This window comes from Strix aluco, chromosome 7 (assembly GCF_031877795.1).
Source record: "Strix aluco isolate bStrAlu1 chromosome 7, bStrAlu1.hap1, whole genome shotgun sequence".
Classification (NCBI taxonomy): Eukaryota; Metazoa; Chordata; class Aves; order Strigiformes; family Strigidae; genus Strix; species Strix aluco.
In genome coordinates, this window is record NC_133937.1 from 24,771,575 (window position 1) to 24,794,634 (window position 23,060).

General features: G+C 34.8%; 1 protein-coding gene across 1 annotated transcript in view; it reads right to left on the reverse strand.

Moving 5' to 3' along the window:
• The window catches only part of KNDC1 (kinase non-catalytic C-lobe domain containing 1), a 69,190-nt gene that overhangs the window by 11,449 nt on the left and 34,681 nt on the right, over positions 1 to 23,060 (reverse strand). Inside the window, exons 7-17 of the mRNA XM_074831005.1 lie at positions 18,370 to 18,484; positions 15,189 to 15,260; positions 15,024 to 15,085; positions 12,609 to 12,767; positions 12,175 to 12,252; positions 11,443 to 11,536; positions 11,131 to 11,293; positions 10,192 to 11,036; positions 9,943 to 10,087; positions 8,474 to 8,565; positions 6,060 to 6,463 (exon numbers count right to left, since the gene is read on the reverse strand). Coding sequence (XP_074687106.1) covers positions 6,060 to 6,463; positions 8,474 to 8,565; positions 9,943 to 10,087; positions 10,192 to 11,036; positions 11,131 to 11,293; positions 11,443 to 11,536; positions 12,175 to 12,252; positions 12,609 to 12,767; positions 15,024 to 15,085; positions 15,189 to 15,260; positions 18,370 to 18,484 — 2,229 coding nt within the window. The remainder of the gene's footprint in view (positions 1 to 6,059; positions 6,464 to 8,473; positions 8,566 to 9,942; positions 10,088 to 10,191; positions 11,037 to 11,130; positions 11,294 to 11,442; positions 11,537 to 12,174; positions 12,253 to 12,608; positions 12,768 to 15,023; positions 15,086 to 15,188; positions 15,261 to 18,369; positions 18,485 to 23,060) is intronic.

The following is a 23,060-nucleotide window of genomic DNA, read 5'->3' on the forward strand; positions in this document are numbered from 1 at the left end:
ACTAAACAATTTCTATAGAATTATATAACAAGCAATGGAAAGAAACGAAAGTATATTTGGATTCTCACAATAAAATCAAATTTAATGTAAACATTTATAATTGTTTGCATATCAAAGGTTTCATTACTTTAGCAACCAATAAAAACGGATCATTTGCTTCGAGTTCCACTTCTGATTTATTATGAAACAACAAACATGATGCATGTTGTGTTTTATGAGTGGTGGCATTGCACTTGGGTCCTAAGCTAACTACCAGTGACCCAGATAGATGAAACAGCATTTTAAATGGAGTAAGTTAACTGAATGCAGCAGACAGAACTCCCACAAGCAGAGTGATCAGAAAACACATAGCTCAGAGCTAACATATCAAACAACAGATTGGTAAATAGGTTAGCTTTAATGGGATGGACTTACTAGAAATTAATTTTGAGTTTGAGAAAAACCTGTCACTTTTTCAGAAAAAGCTCAGAAGGATTAACTACATAGTTCATTAGCAGCAAGAGTCATAAAAGCCCCATGGATTTTTAAAAGACCGCTACATAGGCATCACAGAAAGAATAGTGAAAGCCCAGAAAAGCTATTATCCAGATTCTGAATTGGAAACTGCTTGCTTTTACTTAAAGGTCTGGTTTTTGTTTCATCAATTGAAGTCAAACCAAGTTAATGGAGAGACTATGAACACAGAAAGGAAATCAGAAAGAGTGGCCATTTTTTGATGTTTGAAATCTGATGGACAGAAGTGGTTTGTCCCCTAAATAACTTCAGGTGAGTAGCAATGAAGTCAGTAACAAATTCCCAGTCTATTCCATGTATCATCTTTCATTTTAGATAGGTCTAGAATATAAACATTTTTGATGAAGCTGTACATTCAAGTTCTGCTCCCTCTGAAGTATGTTTGTCAGGACACTTTTCTATAGAACGCTCTTTAGTCTAGGGAACAAAGTAACGATAGACTGACTTTGCTTACTTGGGAAAATTGCAAATTCCAATCTGTCCTTGAAGCATGAGTTTTTTTACATGCGGAAGGGTAGCTCCACCAAAGGATGCAGAATATTAGCAGAAGGGAAAAGAGGAGAGGAATGGGAAAGGAAAGCTGTGGTCAAAATATGCAAAACCTTCACTGAAAATGTCCTAGTCACAGTTTGAGTGCACCAAAGCTTGGTGGAGACTCTTAAAAGTAGCTGGTGAGATCTGGGGGATAACTGAAACCTAGTGTGGGCAAAGAGGAAAAGGGCAAAAGCTAACGGTGAAGGCTTGGGGCTCCCAGAGAACAGAAGCGAGCTTATTAGGCTACAGAAGAAAGTACTTCTCATTGTGAGTGCAGACTTGGACTTCCCCATGGAGAACTGGCAGCCCTGGTAGCTGCCTTCCCTTGCTCTGCTGCAAAGACTTGGTTTGGTTTGCCTGGATGCACTCTGTATGAGGGTACAAAATCAGCAGCTCCTGGACTAGAGGCGATGTGAAGCAGGGGACATACTTGCTTGCCTAAGGACTAACATTTCTAAATGCAGATTAATGTTTGCTAACCTTAAGAACTGCAATGAACTGTCTGATAAGCACCTACACAGTAAAGCATTTATTATTTTTATAACATTTGAAAGTGTCACCTGGATTCATAAATTTTTTAATTTTTTATGCTAGCTATTTCACATTCCTTCCAGACATAAGAGTACATACTACCATATGTTTTGAATCATAATAGCTTGATCAATCCTATTGTTAATATTGTTCATCATATAATAAATGTTTTACTTTTTGCATCTTAAATCACAAACTAAGGTGTGGACAATATCTAACAGGTTCCAGTAGAAAAATAGAAAAGTTAATTATTTTTCTGGCAGAATATTTAATTCTGTAATAAATATGTGTTCTGGCAGAGTTTCTCAGAACCTGCATGTTCTCAAACTTATTTATAGGTATACAAAAGCAAAAAAACCTAAATAAATTTAATTGCATTTAGAAGGTGAATACAGAAATATTTGAATCATATGGATATTTTCATTGGAGAGATAAATGTATTGATGAGAAGTGTATGTCTCCAAAATGGTAATTTGTTGTGTGGTTAGACTCTCATTCTGTACTCGGTTCCACTTGCAGACTAGACTTGAACTGACCAAGCAGGCCTATCCCTATGAAAGTGTAAGGCCATTAAGTCAGGACAGATGTAGTTAAGCTCAAATGTCTAACTATCTTTAAACATTCACTCTTTGAAATACTAACTCCTAAACACTGCCTTAGCACACTTCACTGCCAAGCTATATATTCAGCTCAACTTTATTGCTGACTTTTTAAAAATCTGTCAGAGACTTGGGGCAAAAAGTAGGTTGATATAATCCTTGCCAGACAATGAAGACTAGACTATAGTTAATCAAGGAACTGGTTTTAGAAATAAAAGAGGTTAACAGATGATTTAAACAAGGAAGGATTGGGTGGAGACAAACAGCTCTACCTTGCAAGAGGCGCAGAACCTTCCTCTAGCAACTCAAACCACGTTTTTGCTTGAAACAACCACTTACAAGCCTTCCTTTAGACTTTGTAGTCCTCCTGGACTGGATAGGGGACACACATTTTCTCCACTAGATTTTACAGTGAGAAGTTGGCAACTAGAATAATTAACTTTTTTGAGCTTCTGCTTTGGCAGAAAACTCATGTTAATTTTCACACTGAGACTATTTTATTTTCTCAGTATTTTGGTTCGGACAGTGCATCATTCCCTTGAAATTTGCACAGCTCTTATTCATTGTTTACATGTTAACAGTGTTAACATTTCATAAATGCCAATGATTAATGACCACTTTTTTTTTCTAAATAATCTGTACTCCAAGTAAAACATGTATAAATGTTCATATTATCAAATAAAACTAGCTGAAAACACTTTGCTGTACAAATACAGCTGTTGGCTACATCCAAGAAAAACAATACACAAGGACTTAGAAATGTTAAATCCTACCCCATCAGTGGTACCAGCAACATCCATATTGTTCAAAATGAGATATGAACTGGTCTTTGTCAGCTGCTGCTATGGAGAACAAAATCATGCTATACATTTTCATAGTTATTTGTAGTGTTTTATTTGATGAATCAGGCAGTAAAGAGACAGCTGGGTAGAGCTGCTTATCACCTACATGTTAATTGATTGCCTTACAGCTAAGAATCATTGTCTCCTGACTGCTGAAACAGCATAAATTTCAGTTTCATATTTTTTTCCTGTCATATTTATTGACCACTTAAAACTTATAACAGTTCATCTCATTTAAACAATATTGTTAATAGCTTATTTCAGAAATTGTTATGACTGATGGAGTTTGGAAAAACAGCAGGATTTAGTAAGGTTTTCTTTGCTTAGGTTAAATGTCCAAGATTGCTGCCATTAGAGCATTATGGTTCTGTAAATTTTGATTTTAAACACATTTGGAAGACGCTGGGTTTCACAGAAAGTCATTGTTGTAGTAATGCCAGCAGAAAGATTCAAGTTTTTGGGCTGTGGTAGTGAAAGAAATAAAAATAGTCACAAGGCCAAAAACGAACTGATATTTTAAAGTGTCCTCTGTTGAATTTGTAGCAACAAGACACTTAAAAGCATTTTTAAAAAAAAATATTAAAGAACATTTAATATATTATTAAAAATATTTAAGATTATATACCTGAATATTCTAGTATACCAAGACTTTTAATATAAACAGTACAACAGAGAAGATACGTATCTGCATATACATGCTTTTTTGTGAAAATCAGCTTTTCTTTTGCAATGCACCCAAAACATTTCTGTGCTGTACAAGAGTATTTATTCTTCTGTTAATCTTCTCTGAAGAAAATGGTGAAATATAAACTGAATTTGACTTCATAATTGAAGATGACCGTTTATAATTTTATTCCTTGTAACTTAGACACAAAGGGATCTCACAAATTAGGAAGACTATTTATGTAAGATACCAAGCTTCTATTGTCTGCAAATAATTATTTTATTCTTGTTTGTCCACCTAGCCTCATATGCAGTCCAGAGCACACACACTATTTCTGCATTACTGAGACAGTAAGATTAGAGTCTAATTTCTGTCCAGATATTAGGATTTCACACTAATTTTAGATAACACAAGTAAGATTAGTTCACTTATCCTCAGAGTAGTATGCATCTTTTTCAGCTATCAGAATATGCGTTCTCTTGCTCTCTAAATGAATTGTTTAATAATTGCTAAACTGAACAAATTGCACTTTGTATCAACAGTAATCTTCATCCAGTGGAATGTACTGGGCACAAACACAGTATCATTTTCTACAAAGATACTTCACAACTATTTTCCCCCCAGCCTCCTGCATGGTTGTTGGATTAGACATGTTCTTATGCATTAATGCATATAGTAGCAATGTATAACAGTATGCATTAATTTCATAAGCAAATTCCAAAGCAGACTGTAAGCACCATAAGTCTTGCTTCATTTTTATTGTATGCTTGTTAAATAGGGAAAACAATTGCCAAGAACTCAGAAGATAATTCATCCTTTTGAATCAAACTAAATTGCTGAGTAGTCTGTAAAATCTCAAAGTAAAAAAGACTGCCTGTTGAAACAGAAAAATCTGTTTAGACACTTATGAAACTCCCTACTTGTGAAAGTCTGTTCTTCAGTCAAGAATTACTCCCTCAAGTAAGGGAGAGTATGCAAGCCCATTTTTCTCTAGCTGGCATGCTTACATAGGATTAAACAGCCTTATAGGATCAGAAATAGGAATTTGAGTAGATCAAAATTTTTGAGAGTGACAGCCTTGAAAACTTTTTTTAAAAAATATTTATTTATTTATTTTTACACAAATCAATAGTAGGGCAAGTTTCTCATGTTATTTTCTCCTATAGACTTACACCAGAACATTAAGGTAAAAAAAAAAAAAGAGTAGAACATCCTCAGTGATTCAGGCTTTAACTTGCCTAATAACAGAAAAATAGTTACGATTTTTTACTGAAAACTGAAGTGAGGTCACTGTGCTTCAAAACAAAGAATGTAAATAGATTCACTGCTACTTAAACTGTCTATCTGGAAAGAAAGAAGTCTAGATCATGTTCTGAGCTGTTTAGTTCTATGTTGTCAAACTCACTTAAAAAATAAAGCAACAAATTAATCTAACTGCCCATAGTAAGGAAATCAACAAGAGCAGTGCAACTCCTGCTTCATCTTTATTAAACATGTATCTGGCAGAAACAGTAAGGATACACAAACTAGACAACTAACTGTTCTAGGGACACAAAAAAACTCCAGGTGTCCCTATGCTAACAGGTCTTCCAGTACTGATAACTCATTTACCTAAATTTTTCCTTTTCCTTCCCATGAACCAGCTCCAACTATATAGATTTCTACAGTTTCATATATTATCCTTACTCCGCGGCTTTGGACTTCAAATATTTACAAAAATGTTCACAAACTGAAGCTTGTTATTGATAGATGCACAAATGTAAAAATTAAGTAAATGTGATCAATATAATTTTTAAGGTAATGGAAGACCTTGCTAATCTAAAACAACCCAATCCCTGCTACCCATGCTTCCCCATGCTCCCCAGGCTGCTTAAAAGGCACAAGGCTGCATTCATCATGATGATTAGCCATCTCCAGAGAAGATGTGAGCAAATAACCATTCTGCTCGTAAACGGTGAGAAGCTGTCAGGGAGTTCACTGTGACCAAGGAAAAGGGCTCAAAGCACGTGAGAGGGAAGACCTCTTAAGAGCCTGTGATACACATCAGTCATAGCCATTCTTAGCTCTTTTCTATAATATTACCACCATGGGGTTGGTGCATATGGCAGATGGTACTTTTCTAGTCAACTTCATGAAGAGAAGATGGGTTGTAGGTCAGTGATTATCAACTTAATATCAGTGCTCTTTATTTTGGAATACTACCTTTACCCTGGTTTATTGATAAGACATCACAAATCTTGAGGATATTAAAACACTTAAGAGTCAGTATTTAAAAGAAGAAAGGGGGTTTCAACTCACTATAACACAATAAATATTATCATATTTTTAGCCAGCAAGTAAAGAGGTATCTTAATGATTTTAAGTCAAAGTACTCACCACTTTTTTAGCATCTATATTTTGTGACTCACTTGATTTCTGCTTTCCAAGGTTTTTCATGTAACTGTGAACTTCTGAATCAAAACATTCAGCTCCATAAAAAGCACTGCTCCAACCAGGACTACAGCCATGGAAGTCAGGTAGGTTGGGAGACACAAGATAGCTGTTTCCAGCTATCTTTATCATGGTCTCTTTCTCTCGCTCTATATTTTCTTCTGTGAAGTCTGGACCAATACAACAGCCATTGCTTTGTAAACACTGTCGTTCTTTCTCTATGGGGATAGTATTCTGCAGCCTCAATTCTTTTTTGATATTATCCGAAGGTGACTCATCAAAATCCATTTTAGCTAATAACGTATTTATCACAGGCTCAGCCTTCACATCAAAGGTTGCTTCCCCCTCTCCTAAAAAAGGTGTATGGGGGGAAAGAAATAATGGTCATGTGGTGCGGTACATGCTTTGTTGAACTTAAACACCACACATACAAAACACAGTTATGAGACCACCTATGCACTCTAACAGTGGTTTTAGATGCTTATTTTGGCTCTGTGCTTTTTCTCAACTACATATTGTAAAATGATAAAGGTTAAAGACACTTCAGAACTATTAAGCAATAGCTAAGCAATACATTTCTGAAAATTACAAAATATTTTCTGTGCATATGCAATGAGCACTTAAAGTCTAGTACAGAAGCTTTAAAACAAAAGTTAAATATGTCAGACCTGTGCATGCATTAGTAAAAAGATTAGCTCCTGAGGTTTTTTCCATCCATAAGTCTGGAAGCTTTTATTCCATACAGAGAGGGCAAGAATACTTGATACAGCCAAAGGGGACATAGATGTTAAACTTCCTACTCCTACAGGACTCACTCCCTTGAGCTATGGTGGGACTTCTTTGCAGTTATAACAGCTACTACCAACCTTAAGGGACTGAGGCGACAGTCAAAGGCTGGCATGATACTGACAGGAGCTTTTACGCCTGCCAGAAATCTCCCTTTTCACTTGAGCAACCCTCCAGGGCTTAGATATGCCACCTTGGAGTCAAATGGACCTAAATTACTGGTGCAAAGAAATCACATACCCCATGGGAAAGTCTGGCTCTACATCTGCAATCATTCTGAGCCAAAATGGAAAATTGTAATACAGAATGACATCAGCAAAGTGCAAACTTAAAAATTTATGTTTTGCCAGAAAACCTAACAATGTAAGGGTATAAGCTGTTCTGTAAAGAACACACAGTTTAACTTCACTCAAAACAGAGAAGTAACCAAATTTAAATGCTGAAACTATCAGCTGAACTATCTTGAAAAAAACTGAAATACTGATAAAACAGCAACAAAATACAAGCTGTCCAGGAACACACCAAGCCTAGAAAGGGTAATGGATTTGTTATAATAATGGGATTTGCCAGTCCCAAATCAGTTTTGAGTTCAGTTACTGAAAGATGGAATATTCTGTAAACCTTCACTCACAAAGTACGCCAGGGAAAATGCAAAACCCACACTGAAGTACAAATAAACAATCACTAATATAACTGCAATGACTGCCCTGAAATGGTGGTTCTGTAACCAAGCTTGTGATCAAAAGGAAAAACTATCTTGATTAACAAACCATTTGACCCACTGTTCATTTTGCTATCTATCTTTAAAAAGGCACTTCAGTGGATAGAATAGGGAAATGGAGAAATTCCTAGGAGAGACATAAAGACTATTCTATTTCACCTGTTTGAGAAAACCCTTTTGATGAACAGTTAAAAAATGTCCATTTAAATCCAAAAGCAATTCAGTTTCTAGATTTCTGTACAATTCCCTTCCCCAGAACTCATAAATATTTTTACTGACAATACCATTTTTTATTTTAATACATTTTATTTATTTTACTGCCTAGTTTTGTTTTAATTCTGGTAAGTGAACAAGGAAGAACCAGATCTGTTGCATAGTCATCCTTTAATCAACGTTCAACTTCTTCAGGAACACCTAAGGAGTCATAAGCATTTTCTAAAGCTCTTCTCTCTGCCTAGTTAAGCTTGCTATGTTGTGCAGAGACACCTTAGTATGACTGTCCCTCTTCCCTCTTCCTACTTTAAAGCATGTCACTAGAACATCTACTGGATGAACACAAGAAAACGACATGTAGCAGTTAGGATTTTGGGAGTTTTTCAGACACATCTGTATAAATAAAAGCAAGTAAAAGTAAATGAAACTGACATCCCAGTCAATGACATGTGGTCATCTGTAAGCTTCATATAAAAGACAATGCCAGGTCCCCAAAGGCATTGATAATGTTCAGATTCACTGATAATGTTCATAAGTGCTAAATTGAGTGGTTTCCTGAAGACACATTCAAATCTCTCAAAACTTGTGTCACTGAAATTCCCAGCACACAAAGATCTAGAAACAGGAAGTCCCTCCTCACCCTCTGTCTGATCACTGCTTGCTAAAAGGCTACCAGATTTCTTCAGATCTTGGAATACATTGCCACACTTTGAATCATCTGCCTCAGTTATGCTGAAAATACAAGAAGATTAGGAAAAATTAGTTTCATATACTTTTATATTTACATCAGTAAAATGAGATCTTACAAATGATTGTCATGTATGTGAAAGGCTTCATAGCATTTATCTACCTCCTGAAGTCTGCATGTTCAGCTTCAGTTGTTATTTTACAAGAAAAAAGATGTTCAAACAGACATTAAAGCACACTGAGTAAGATACAGAGATTTCCCTTTACAGCATTTGGCAAAATTCCAACAGAAATATCAGAACATATACAAACAGAAAGCATAACATAACACCAGGCATAACTTAAACTGCAAATAGCTGTAATGGATTTTTCACTCAGAATTCAACCTATGGATAATAGTCCGACTCTAAGTCATCCCTAATAAGCGTAATAATAATTTTAAGTCAAGGAAGGTAACAATTAAAAACTGCTATATTTTTTGTCTGAAGAATGTTAAGTAGTGTCTCAGAGATATTCTGAGGTAGTTCTTGTGTGTGATCTAAAAGCTAGACCTGTATTTTTATAGTGGATAATAAATGATGATTTTCTTTTCACTCCTGCTTTCAAAACCTTTACCTTGTAACAAAAGTTCATATAGAGAATGACCTCTTCATATATGTCAGTAATTCATCTTCAAGAGCTCAAGTTTTTCCTACCATAACATTCAACTCTGGAGCATTAAGAGCCTAACCCCCAACCAATTTTCAATGACTCTTTAAAAATCCCAACTCAAATGAGAAATAGGCTAGCATGTCAGGGTCTGATACCTGGAGGTCATAGTCTATTCTCTCTGAAGCTTGCTGTAGGGATCATTCATCTTTTAACACTGAAGTTTTTCTAGAGTTTCTTTATCAAAATTTCCAATTTGTAGTTCCAGACCATGACAGACAAAAAAACCATACATAGCTTGCACATATAAATTGATTATGGTTTACGATAGCCTTCAGTAAGTAGCTTTTATAAGTATGCTACATTTGGAGGCTGCAATAAAATGAGAATGTTTTTTATTATTTTTCAGGTAGATATGTCATCGAAGATGAAATAGTAAAAATGAGAATTTAATTAAGCTGGTGTTTTCTTACTTAGCGGTTTATTTGCAAAAGACTGCAAGGAGGAACACTAAGTCAAACTAAACCTGTTAAGTAAAACATTTCTAGGAAACCCAAATTAATTTCCTTGTTCTAAGGTGTGAATAGAACAAAAGGATCTATAAATAACTAAACTTAAACAGAATAAGCAAACTGAACAGTAAGAACAATATATTTCACTTCTGATTAAACAGCCTTTTTCTAACAAGCAGCAGCATATCCTTTCCTGCTTCTAGGAACTAGGGAGAAAAGCATTAAATTGAACTGTAACAAGGAAAAGTTTAAAACCACCCACCATAAATGTGAAGGTCTTTCTCCATTCACTACCTGATAGAGATTCTCCAGTAATTTTTCATCCCAGTAGAGGTCACAAAACTTCTCACAAATTTTATCAGAAAACATACCAAACTCAATTTCCTTTAAGTTTAAAATGAAGTTACCTTGTTTAAAAAAAAAGAAAGAAACACATAAGAGAGAAAAAAGGCATTAATAACAATATTCTTACACATCAATGATAATAATATACAGAAGAAAATGTACATACCCATATCAAAAACTTCAACTCCATTCTCTAGATAGCCATCAAATGCAAACTCCTCTTGTATAAGATGAACCACTTCCTGTAGTAAAGCATCACTTGTTCTGTTCTGCTGGGGCAGGACTTCAACATCAAAGACATGAGAATAGTCTTGATTCACTGAGGTACATGGTGTGTGTTCTTGTTCAGTGAAAATACTGTCTACACTGGTAGCACACTCAATTTCTTGGCAGTTGGTTTGAGTAACTGGGTTACTTTTATCAAACTTGTTCTGTGTATTAGTAGTCTCACAATTTTGCACTGTGCAAAGGGAGGCATCATTTTCTGTTTGTGTGCTCATTTTATAACTTGCAATAGTACTTGAAAGTAGCACTGGCAAACTATGATAGCAATCATAAGCAATTCTTGAACGAACAGGTTTATTTGGTATTTGCTCTGATACAGCTAAATGTACTGGTACAAATGTCAAAACTCTTTTCTCTGAGTCCTGTTTGAGAATGATGTTATTTATATGAAGAAAATTAGGAGATGTAGGACAAGCTAAGGAGTTGGAAGAAACTTCAGATAAAATACTCTTTCCCTGTAGAACATGTGAGGAATCAGATGGTGATGGTAACGTAACTGTAGAAGTAAATGCACTGCCTGACTTTTGATCTTCTGAAGATATCTGGGATGAGTGGCCTGGAACTTGTAAATCACACTCAGGTATTTCAGGTGCAGTTTCAATAACATCAGTGTCCTCAGTACCATAGTTTTTAGAGTCTTCTATATATCCTGATTTGTTGTGGTCCACATGCTTTTCTTTTCTTGTGTCTTTCTTGAATTGCTCAGAAATCGGTGTGTGAACCTCTCTGAAAAGGAACAAAGAATTTTTTTTAGGACAATTGCAGTAGATTTAACAATGAAGTCTCAAGTTTAACTTATTTTGCTTTAGGAGATACTAACTTGGTTATATTTGCATTTTGTTGCAGAATAATGGGCTTAAAGTGAGTTGCAGGAGAGGTGAATGCAACAGGTAATGTAGCTTTCTCACAATTTAGAGAAATCTGGCATGGTACTGGTCCTTTAACTGCTACAAGTTTACTTTCACTGGTAATAGGCACAAATCCTAAAACCAAAAACACAGTTACATATTTTACAATATATAAAATACAAATGCAAGGTAAATAACAATCAATTTACATAGAAAATCTTACATGGAGAACTTATCTAGAGAATACTAAAGCAAAGTAAACATGTCAGAGTCTGACTGCTTACCTAGACTTGACTCTGAAGGGTCCATTTTATGTCTTTCATTTTTAAATTCAAAAGCAACATGATCTTGAGACGAAATTATTTCTTCCTCAACAGTCTAACAATAAAAATTGAAGTCCAAACTGAACTTATTAATTAGCATTTTCTTTTTTTAAATTCTGCTCAGCACATTACTTTAAAAAAACCACCCAACCCCCATATAAACCTAGAATGTTGCAAAGCAACAATCTAGTCATGCCAAGGTGGAGAATTAAAACAAATTACATAAAAACTCTAAGGACTAGTAGAACTGTTGAGAAATCTTGATAACCCTCTGTTTCAAATCAGAACTTTTAGGTAATCAAAGTTTTGAACAAAGTCAGTTCCATGGATTGACTGAACACTGTGTGCATTATATACACATATTTGAAACATAGACAGAACACAAGAATTACACATTAATGTCTTCTGTTCTGATAAGAGGGGTGCTAAATGAAAGAGAGATTATGAAATTAAGTCACTTGTTCTTTACTCATACAGACTGTGGAGTCAGGGCACCAAAACCTGGGGAGTGACCACTCCAACAGCAAGAACTTGAAAAAAGCAATACCTAAAGACTACTTGAAAATAAGTAAAAAAAAAAAAAAAAGAGAGAGAAAATCTAACTGTACTTGCAGGGGACAAAAATCTTACTGGAATACAATTTACAGAATTAATTGAAAAAATGTAGAGAATTAAAAAAGGTGGCACTCTTACCTTCAAGACAGATTTATTCAACAGTGCCAAAATATTTTTGCTGTTTATACCTTGTTCAAGTAAATAATGATTGCATGTCTAAAAGAAAAAAAAAAAAATCATAACTTTCAGGCAGTAAATAAGTTTTCAATCAAGTGAGGTATTCTTGGACAAGCACAAAGTCAAGATAAACAGTCAATTAGAAGTAATCTAAGTTTAGAAAGTCTTATGAACCTATTCCGAGTACCTTATGGACAATTTCAATATAAATTAAAAACACACCCCTCTGTGTCCTTAGGGAGGTAACTTTAAAAACAAACCCCAAAGTCACTGGTTATGATTTAACCAGGTATTAGTCTATTACCAAAAATCAATTAATATTTTGATATTCAAATCACTAAAATGAGACTTTAGACACATCTAGATTTCACATAAAATTGCTTAAATCTAGTAACCTTAATTGCATCAGCTAGAGAAGGTCTTTCTTCAGGGTTTTTTCTTGCCATATCCAGAAGAAGTTTTTTTAATTTTCTTGGCAATGCTAGTTTGTGACTCTTTGGAACACTGTATTTTGCAGCCATCCACAGAACTGCAGCAACACCATAAATGCAGACCTATTGGTATAACATAAGACAGGAAAGATGTAAACAGACCAAAAAAAGCTTCTACTTCAAAACCAATTCCAGCAAATTATGCAAAAATTTCCTTCATTCCCCACAAAAAGAAATGACTAGAGCTTCCAAAGTACCGATCAGCTTTTGAAGATGCTGATGAAAAGCCCAGCCTATTAAAAAAAAAAAAACCTAGCTGTTATGCATGAAGGGCAAATAATAGTAGCTAATTTTCTACTGTTGGAGCAACAGACATAATTTGTCTTATCCTTTGTCTAGGAAAATTATTCAGGAAAACAGTGCTTTTAGAACCATTTTGAAGAATTCCTTTCTCATTTAAAAACTTAGATTGCTGCAAGCCTTAGAGTTCTACCATAAAACCTGGCCAGCTGCAATTTACTTAAAAAAGATCATGATAATTCAGCAAGTAAATGGCACACAGTAATTACAAGCTAGCCAGTAAGAGTTGTATTTTACAGAGAAGATTATACCTATCAGAAGAACGAGGTACTGTATATTTATTTTACCAATTATTGTGCTACCTGTAGCTAGACCAGTTGAAGTTGCTATGATGAGGGACCTTGAAAAGTACTTGATCTTCATAAGCTTTCTTGTTTTAGCTGAAGAATTAAAATTTTCAGACTCAACCAGATTTAGCCTCCTTAATGCTTAGTTTATATACGTTAGCATGTACTACAAATGCAGCTTTGCCAAAGTTAAAGCACCATGCTTCTTCACATTGCCTCTGAAAGATATTAAAAAGGCTCAAGGAACAGAAACCTAAACACAGTACTAAATAATGCGGACCTATAAAACAACGTTTTCTAGCAGTCTTTTGAGCAAAGTGAACAAGCAATAAGCACAAGGTAACAAGGGAGTTCACTATAAAGAAAACAACCTGTGAACCATCTGAACTGTTGAACAAAAGCTACTAACAGGTACAAAAATATCTGAAATAGAAAAAAGCAGCTCCACCAAAACAAAAAAATTTTCTTCCCTTCAGGTGCAGAATTCCAAGAGGTCAATGGGATCACAATCTTAACCTAAGCTTATTATTTATGAAAAACTTGCCATCTCATCCAGCATATCCTTCAAAAAAGTTCCTTTTACTGAGCTAGTACAGTTATCGTGACTGGCACTACACAGTCTTGATTCCCATACCATAATTCTAACTAAATGTTCATAATAACCAGAAAGTTATACAAATATCAGGAAAAAGCAAAAAACCCAGGTCCATTTATTCTAGGTATAATGTTGCAGAAAAACAAGGAAAAAAGATTACTTCAGATTTTCTAAAGAAAAAGAATGGAGCATAAGCTTTAGGATTATTAATTTCTACTGTCTGATGAAACTGCTGTCTTGTATTTCAGGGTTAGTTTAAGCTTCTGAAGCCTTTGAAAAACCTGCACATTGGATCAAAGCAGTTTAAGAAGAAAAAGCAACTTTAAAGAAGCAGATATATAAGCATTTTCTAGTTACAGAAAATTTTACAGAAAGTCAAACTCTGCCTTTAATAGATTTTTTTAATGAGGATTTTTTTTTTCTGATTCATGACTACCGTGCCTAATTTTAAAGAACCCATGGGGAACAAGGTATATATTAGCTAACCTCTTTTCTTGTTACATAATAGAAAGGTATCATAAATTCTGCTGTCCTAACTCTTAAGATCACTGTGGTACAGTTTGCAATTCAGATGCAGTTGCAGTGGAGACAAATACTCACCTGCTATTTATTAACATTTTTATCATCTTTGGTCTGAGAGCTCCTTATGGTTTTTATCTATAGCAAAAAGCTCTGGGAAAAGTGTATTGGTAAGAGACATAATTCATAATCTTCCCATAGTAAAAATATGATGATAGTAATATTTTAATCCAATCATTCAAGTTAGATTAATGTTTGGGCTTTAGCCTAGACAGTCTAAAATACTGATCTTGGTGTGACCTCCACAAAGTGAAAACATGACTTCAAAGTCTGTCTTACTGTTAACAAACTGACAATAATTAAGCCTTGTGGAAAACTACTGAATAACAGATTTTTGGCAGTTACTTAAACAATTTTGAAAGCCAAGATTATTTTTCAGAAGCAACTAATTTTACGGGAGATCAATATATTAAAAAAACCCACAGATAACAAAGAAATATTGGGAGAAATGAGAAATATTATCAGCATCTTAGAGTTTAGCTTTCTTCTTCAAGCAGCAGAGGGATACAACTGTCCTTTGACAAAATGCATAGCAACCTACATAACCTACCACATTACCTTTTCAGTATCCGCATTGTCTTCTTCAATTTCAGGAGCTAAATAAAATATATCACAAGATTCTAAATGAGAAAAGAAAATGGAAACAAAAGGTAAGGTATTTGCTTTCTTCTGCCTTCCTCCCCTCAAAGAAATAAAAGCAGAGTACGCAATGTATTAGTTTACCTTCAGCTTCTGGAGCAGCAAAGAGGATACTTCCATGGCAGTCAATCATCACGGAGTCCAAACATAAGACCACTGCAAAACAAGCCACAAAACAGCAAGGCATAATAAATATCTATTCTCGTAACTATTTGACACTAATAAAAATAAATTAAATTATTTAAAAATAAATTGCAATGTCAGCAATTACCCTACGATAAATGATGCTTTAAATAACACTAATGCTAGAACAGATACCACCCAATAAAGAGACAGTAGATGTGTAATCACCTAGATTAATTCCTGCAGAACAAAGACAAGGAAGTAAACCAATACGGAATCACAATAAATAAAAGGACTTAGAACACCAAAAGTTTATTCTCTTTATACCCAGCACTGAAAAGGAAGGCCAAGAAAGGAACAAAACAAAACAAAGAAATACAAGAGCTAGATGTACTCTAGTCTCACAAGGTACCAATAAGAGACAGTCAATTTATCTTAAGCATTTAATCTCTTCTCTCTTCCCTCCTCCAACCCCACCAAAATACAGGGTCATTATCTGGAGACAGCTGAGACATATGTGGCCAGATCCAGAACTCCTCTAGGTGGGATAGGATAGAGAGTCCAGTTTTGCACAAATAGTTATAAACACACACACTCTCCCACTGAAGAAATGTCAACGTAGATTGGTATTTGTAAGGCCCTGAAATTTGCTATAGTTAGGAACAAAATACCTGACTTCTACAACTATTTTAAATGATCTGAGGTCTTCAGGAAATTAACATTAAGGTCATGAGATCATGCTATATAAATTCAATGATGAAAAACTTGTGGTAAGACCATGTCTATCTGTTTGATATCTTCAAATCACACTGTAATTTAACATGTTTCAATAAGCCAATTGGCTAGCAATTTAGTCTTGCCTTTGTAGACTACCATCAAATACGCTGTTTTCTTAGTAAAAAGAGTACTAGGAGAATAGATTCTTACATTAAATTAAGTAAGAGGTCAAAACATTAAATTTATTAATTATTAAAATATTAAAGAGGTCTAAGAGTAAAACAAGTATTAATTTATTATTAAATAGTAAATTGGAGAGGTCTGAGAAAAATAAAGTAAGAAAAAAAGGAAATAATACTTTTGTTTTTGTAATTACCTGTACAAAACATAGCTAAAGCCATTAAATTGTTCACTATGCTTAATGTAAATAAAGACTTGCCTACTACATTCAATAATATTTAAGCTTGACCTGGACTATGGGTCTTGAAAAGCAGAGCTTTCCTGAATTGGAACTTTTACTAGTTATTTCTGCAAAGGCAGCTCCCCTAAGAATTCTTCATGAGTTCTCAAGAGTTTTCTTTGCTTCTCAAGAGGTAATGCCTCTGGCCCTGAATCTGCAACAGTTCACACAAACTGGATCTCAAGGAGTTCAGTACAACAGAGAATTATCCCCTGGGTTCTCTAAAGCACCTGTGAGCAACACGTATTCAACATCCTCTGATGAGAGGAAGTAAGTAAAGCCTCAGTGGAGGTTACAAACTTTTTTGGATTGAACTAAAAAAATGCATGAAGAGGCTAGCTTTGGAAGTATGTTTTCTTACCCAGATAATTCCTGCTTAGGATAATGAAAAAGGTATAATCATGGAAGGATTTGGAGGAAAAGGCTAAGTGAATAAATAATAAATAATCCATCTTGTTCCACATTTCATATATTTAACTATGACTCATGAGCCACCAATCTTACTCTACCAGTGTTAAGACAAAGGCTATTTTAACAAACACTTTATATGATATCAGCTTCATCTTTAATATTATTCAGAAGGAATGCTGACAGAACTGTGTGTGTGTGTGACCGCTATAAGTCATTCCACAATGCACAACTACTCTCAGAACAAACAGAGAATCCTCTGGAAGAAATATTCTAAATCTGAAAACAATATTCAACTTCAAGGTAGCTTTGTCAAATATGGAATTTTAAGTAAAGTACCTTCCATTTAGTGGTTTGTATCATTATGTTCACTTCTGCAGGCTACATAAGGCTCAGATCACAACTCAGTCTTTAGTATTTTGAAGACTTATGCATTCTGGTACATGTAAGTACAGTAACAGAGGCTGGCTAGGCATATGAAATTAGAATCTGAGCCATTATGTGCAGTTATTTGAAACCTTCACAAACATTAGCAACATGCTATGAGGCTGAAATAATACTTCTGTTGCAAGGTATATCAAATACTTAGTTTTAAGGGTAACATTGCTTCAAGTGCTCAGAAATCTCCATTTATGGCCAATTTCTTTTTTAACAGTTTTATACCATAAAAGATAAAATAGCTGAAGCTGAAAACCAAAGAGATGCAGTAATTTTTCTGCATCTTGCTATCAAATTGTGTATAGTCACTTACAGACTTCAAACTCATCCCTGCCCAAACCCTCAAAAGCAGGCTTTTTAAATCAAGAAAAAGGAAAGGCAGGGTGGTAGTGATGGGAACCTCTGCTCTGTTTATCAGAACTGCTACAGATTTATTATTAGTATAAGCTAAACCAACATTCAGAATGCCTATGGAAATTTAGGATGGTCTTCTCCCAAGTCACATACAACATATTCCAATTGTGTCAAAGGACAGTTCCCCGCTCCTCTCTCAGAAGTTTGCTTCTGATAATTCTTCTATAAACTGAAGCTTAGGGAATGTGGAAGGAGTCCCTGGGTGTTTTAAACTGACAGAGCTCTGTACTGTCAAAAATACCTCAGGAATCATTTGTCACAAAGAAATTCAGGCAAGAGAGGATGTTTTTTGTTTACATATATATAAAACTTATTTCCTCCTGCTTTCAAGATACAAGTCCCAACTGCTTTTCTTAAAAGTCACAGTACAATTTCTCCATCCCCAAACTTCCTAAACACAAAATTAGTTTTACTGCTTGAAGTCATAAAGATTTGTTTTCCCTGCAAAACCCACCAAAACTCAGAATAAAGAAAAAGAGGACATTCTTCTATGTATGGAAGAAAACTCCAAATTGAGTAAAAATTCCAAGTCACCATTTAAGAGAGTGAAGTTAGAAATATTGCCTATTATTTTTTCTGTACACTAAATGAAAGCTGAGATATTTTGCATCAACAGAAGAAAACATGAATACAGTGAACATAAATAGTTTAAGCAAACGTTTAAGATAATTTTAAGCAAATATTTTGAGATAATTAAGACTATACCTGGATAATCTATGCAAGTTTGCAGAGTACATAAACACTCATGACATAATGCCCAGAGTTCATAGTCTTTCAGAGGTTTACCATACCAGGACAACAGGAGTTTTAGAGAGATCCACTGAAAAAAACAGTGAGGATGCAGAAAGTTATGAAAAATTATCACAAACCAAAAAATGTTTACTGATGCAATGAAAAAGTAAATCCTAATATATAACACGCTCACCTAAAAAGCATTAAGAAAAGGTATTTATTGCACTTGCCAGTAATGAACTAATAACACTTCGTACTGAAAAAGTATTGTACAGTTAGCTAGCTGTATAGATGAACCAATAGTTTCTTAACTGCATAACAAAAGTGTAATTAAAGTGAGATTTCAGCAAGAATAGAAGTGTTTCAGGAAAAGTGAGCTGTTTCAAGGCTCTTTCTCATCATACTAAGGAAAGATGCTTTTGGAACGTCAAAGATGGCACATAATTATAAGGACACCACCTAGACTTACAAACATAAAAATCTAAATTATCACCACCAACAAAAAAAATCCCAGTCAAATCCTGATTTACCCTGACAGTTGCATTACAAGTCTTACCTTAAAGATTTCATCAACATTTCTTGTCCTTCTGTGAAAGATGTTGACAATATTGACAGAATTAATGACAGGTTTATTTGATGTCCAAGCACGTTGTTCTAGTTTTAATCACTGGCTGCTTATTTTGTAGTAATAACATTTGTATTTCTGGCTATCAATTTAGCCTTTGATACCTGGCATAATACCTTAATGTGATAAAGATACTGCTCTACGGAAACTTACTGTTCTTCAGAGAATCCATGTTTTACATTTTGTGATTTTTTTGGGGGGTGGGTGAATATAAGAACTTGAAATTGATAGGACTGCACAGACATCTTCCTGATCAAGCTGTGCTAATAGAAGAGCTTGTCACACTCTTGACATCAGCTGGACTTTACGATCTCCATTCATCTACCAAAGGAACAGTAAATTCGCTGTAGGCAGAAACCTCTGGGTCAGAGCAGACCCATACAATTATTTTAAAAATTAGTACAGCACATTTTCTGTCTCTAAATGTCAACTTTAGGCCACGTTGAGGAAAAGAATTACAAGAAGCAATTCAGGATTAACTCTGGAAAACAAAGAAAACAAAACTGGAGCACAGGAGACAGAAACAAAAATTAAAATCTCTGAACTGTTCTGTTGTTTTTACAGACACCTTTATATCCCAATCAATGTTTGTAAAATCTAAATAGACTAAGGGTCTCTCTCACACACAATGGCAGTACATCATTATGTTTGACCAATCAGTCTCTGCACCATCATTTATTGCAGTCAGTTCTTCATGATCCTGGCTGTGAAACACCCTTCAGTGAGGCACTATTTGGATTTTATAATAAAATACGTATTGAACAGACTACCACATTAACTTTCATCAACATCAACAAACAGAAATGTCTTCCCTGCCATCAGTATATGGGGAGGAGAGAAAGAACCATGTTTATTTCTCTAGCTGAAACTTTGTTGATAATTTCATTTTAACCAGAAGACCTTCTCAAGGAATGTAATACTTTGGGCTCATGTTGTTTAAATATTCCTTGAAGGTGAACCAGATAAACTATAAATTTTTAACAAGATGTACCAGCAAACACACCTTTTAATTTACTTAAAATGTTTTATATTCTGCCTACCTCCAACACATAAAAATTAATTTGGTGCTTTTATTCTCCTGTCTTCCACTGTGGCACATCACAAAAATTAGTAACTTCAGCACAGACAGATTTGAAGCCAGGTAATAAGGTTAAGCTTCACTCTCAAATTTTGCTATCACCAGCATCCTGGAGTGCAAAATTCTTTCATCAATGTGTTCTTTCATTATATCTAGAAAAGTAAGCTGTTGAACTGTCTGATAAAAAGACATCAATTATACAGCAGGAAGGAAGAGGCCACATAGTCAAAAGAATGAATTAATCTAGAGAACATTCAAGACAGAGCTTTATACTGTTGATTGATTACTATCCCTGGTCAGTGCTGTGTTCCCTCATCCATAGCATCCTGGTTCTCACATGCCTCAAATGTCTTTGCTCACAGACACTTTATAATTAAAGAAGCAGCCAAATACTTCAAAGTCACCCTGCACAGCTGACAAGTGGAGAGAAATCAGAAGAGAAATTCCACTGACTGACTAGACCATTAAGAAGATTTTGGGATTTGGAAATATTTTTGCAATAAGTACACACCACTGCCACATGTTTCTCTGTAAGAGAATCCCTCCTCTTGAAGTTTATGTCCCTAGAAGCTCTAATTCTGCAGGAGAGAAAGATGGACTTCCTCTATCCCATATACAAATCACCTCTCACTTCAGGAGAAGGTGATGAATGGCTAGCAAGGGGAAGAAGAATATCTCACTAAACTGGAGACTGAAGTTAGTTGTACAGCAGAAAGCTGTACATCACTTCTGGGATATCCAAGCTCTCTAGAGGAAGAAAGAAGTGACAAAGAAATTTAAGCACAGCAGGAAAGTAGGAATAAACCATAAGAACAGCAGCAAAAGTTTATGATAAGAAAGAAGAAAGTGTCAATGATAGATAACAAAATAGAGAATGAAAAGACACCAGAAATAAATGCTATTTCAGAAGAAAAAGGAATGTAGAAAAAGCAAATCTTAGCAGAAGTGAGAATCACTGCCATCCATAGGACGACCAAATTAAGCTGAGTCAGGAGAAGAAAGGATGCAGTCTGGTTACAGGTTGTTGAACTTTATTTAAATGTATACCCTCATTGTTTCACAATAGATGCAAGCATCCTAAAGAAAGATTAAACTTCAAGTATTAATATTGCTAGCTAGTATTCATATGATAATTGTTCTCCTGTGATGCTAATAACTGCATTGCTATTGTCTCTTACTATAATTAAAGTCTCTCCCCATCTTGATCATATCAAAAGATTATTTTTATTCCTGAAAAAAACCCCTGAGAAGGTCACTCTTCTAGTGTCCTAATGATTCCAAATGCTCACTTTCCTACACCAGAAAGAGAGAACTCTGGAAGACTTCAGATAATGACTGAGGAGGGCTCAGACCTGCTGGGGACTTGTCCTTCTAAGACCTTATAGAAGTGATCTGATATAGTCAAGGTACATGATAAGACGTATGTCATCACACATTTACATCTGTGATGAAAAACACATGCAGTCTGGTTAAAATAGTTTCCAAAAGTAAAATAATACGCTTCTCAACCTAAGGTTTTGAGGCAATTTTTATTTCAGCCTCAAACCTTAAATAAAGGTATTTAACGCAATGCATCTCGTACCTCACCTTGAAGGTATTTAATGTTAAATACATTAAAGGTATTTAACGCAATGCACATTCAAATTCCACTGGGCCTATTTATGTTTTAGTAAACATTTAAGTGTAAAACTCCTTTATTTAGGCATCTGTCTCAGGTTTGGTTATTTTGTTTTGCTTTTTAACATGCAAGTCTGATTCATGGCTATTACTATCTCCTACAGCTTCAAAAAGCCCCATTCAACCACCAAGAAAAAAAAAATCTGAAGTGCTGGAAAACATATGATTAAATTTTTTTGTCAAACCACCTGTAGCATGCATTGTTTCTTAAGTACATTCAAGACATTTCAGCAAAGCAAGCTCAAGACAACTGTTCAGCAACTATAAGGCCTCAAGGCCACTTCATTTAAAGCATTAACATTAGTACTGATATAAAACATTTATTAATATATTATCACCAGTAAAATTGCACCAAAGAGCAAAATTATAATCCAGTGCCTTTTCCTGAAATTTTTTCTTCATGTTCTAAAACAGACCTTTTCATAATAGAAATTATATAACCCATTTTTTAAAATAAGGAAATGTTTTTCACAGCACAGAAATTTTGACCGAAAATATGAAAAAGCCACCTGACTGATTATTGCCTATAGCTACACACTGGTGACATTTTGTTTTATGCTAAAAAGATCGCATTTTAAATCTCACTTGTTGAAAAAGTGATGTTTTTTCTTCAGTGCTGCAAAGATCACTTAACAGATCTTTTATTTCATTGTTGGTACCAGAACTGAACCAAACTTTTAGTAAAGCATTCAGACTACACCAACACACTATATTTTATGAATGTAATGCTAGCATATTTTAAAGAGCCAAAGCAAGCAGCATTTTCATTATTCTTTTCTTAGTAAGTACTATTCTGGGAATTGACAACTTTTCCTTCCTTCAAGTGTTATTTCCCCAGTGTCATTCTCTAGATACATGGCTTTTCACTTCTTTCATGCTTGACTGGGTATGAATGACCAACAGAAAACAAATGTGTATATGCCAGGTTCCCATTAACCCTTCCCATGTAAAGGCCATAGCATTTGAATCACAGAGAAACATTTAAAAGCATTAGATATGAGACACACCTGATTGGAATGAAATTGGTTAGAGAAATAAAAGATCCCCACTCAAACTTGAAGTGAAAAATATTTATTTACGGCATGCAAAACTATAAAAATTACTAGGAAAACCCTCACAAGATACATTGCAGTAGCCAGACAAAAGCAAGCAAGTATTTTTAGTAATGCTTACTAGCAGTAAAGCACACAATATTAAGAAGCAGTGTTGGAGTATTAGAAAAGTATTGTCCACTGGAGAAGTATTGACAGGCAAGAAAAACTGTCTGTTCTCCAGAGTAGACAA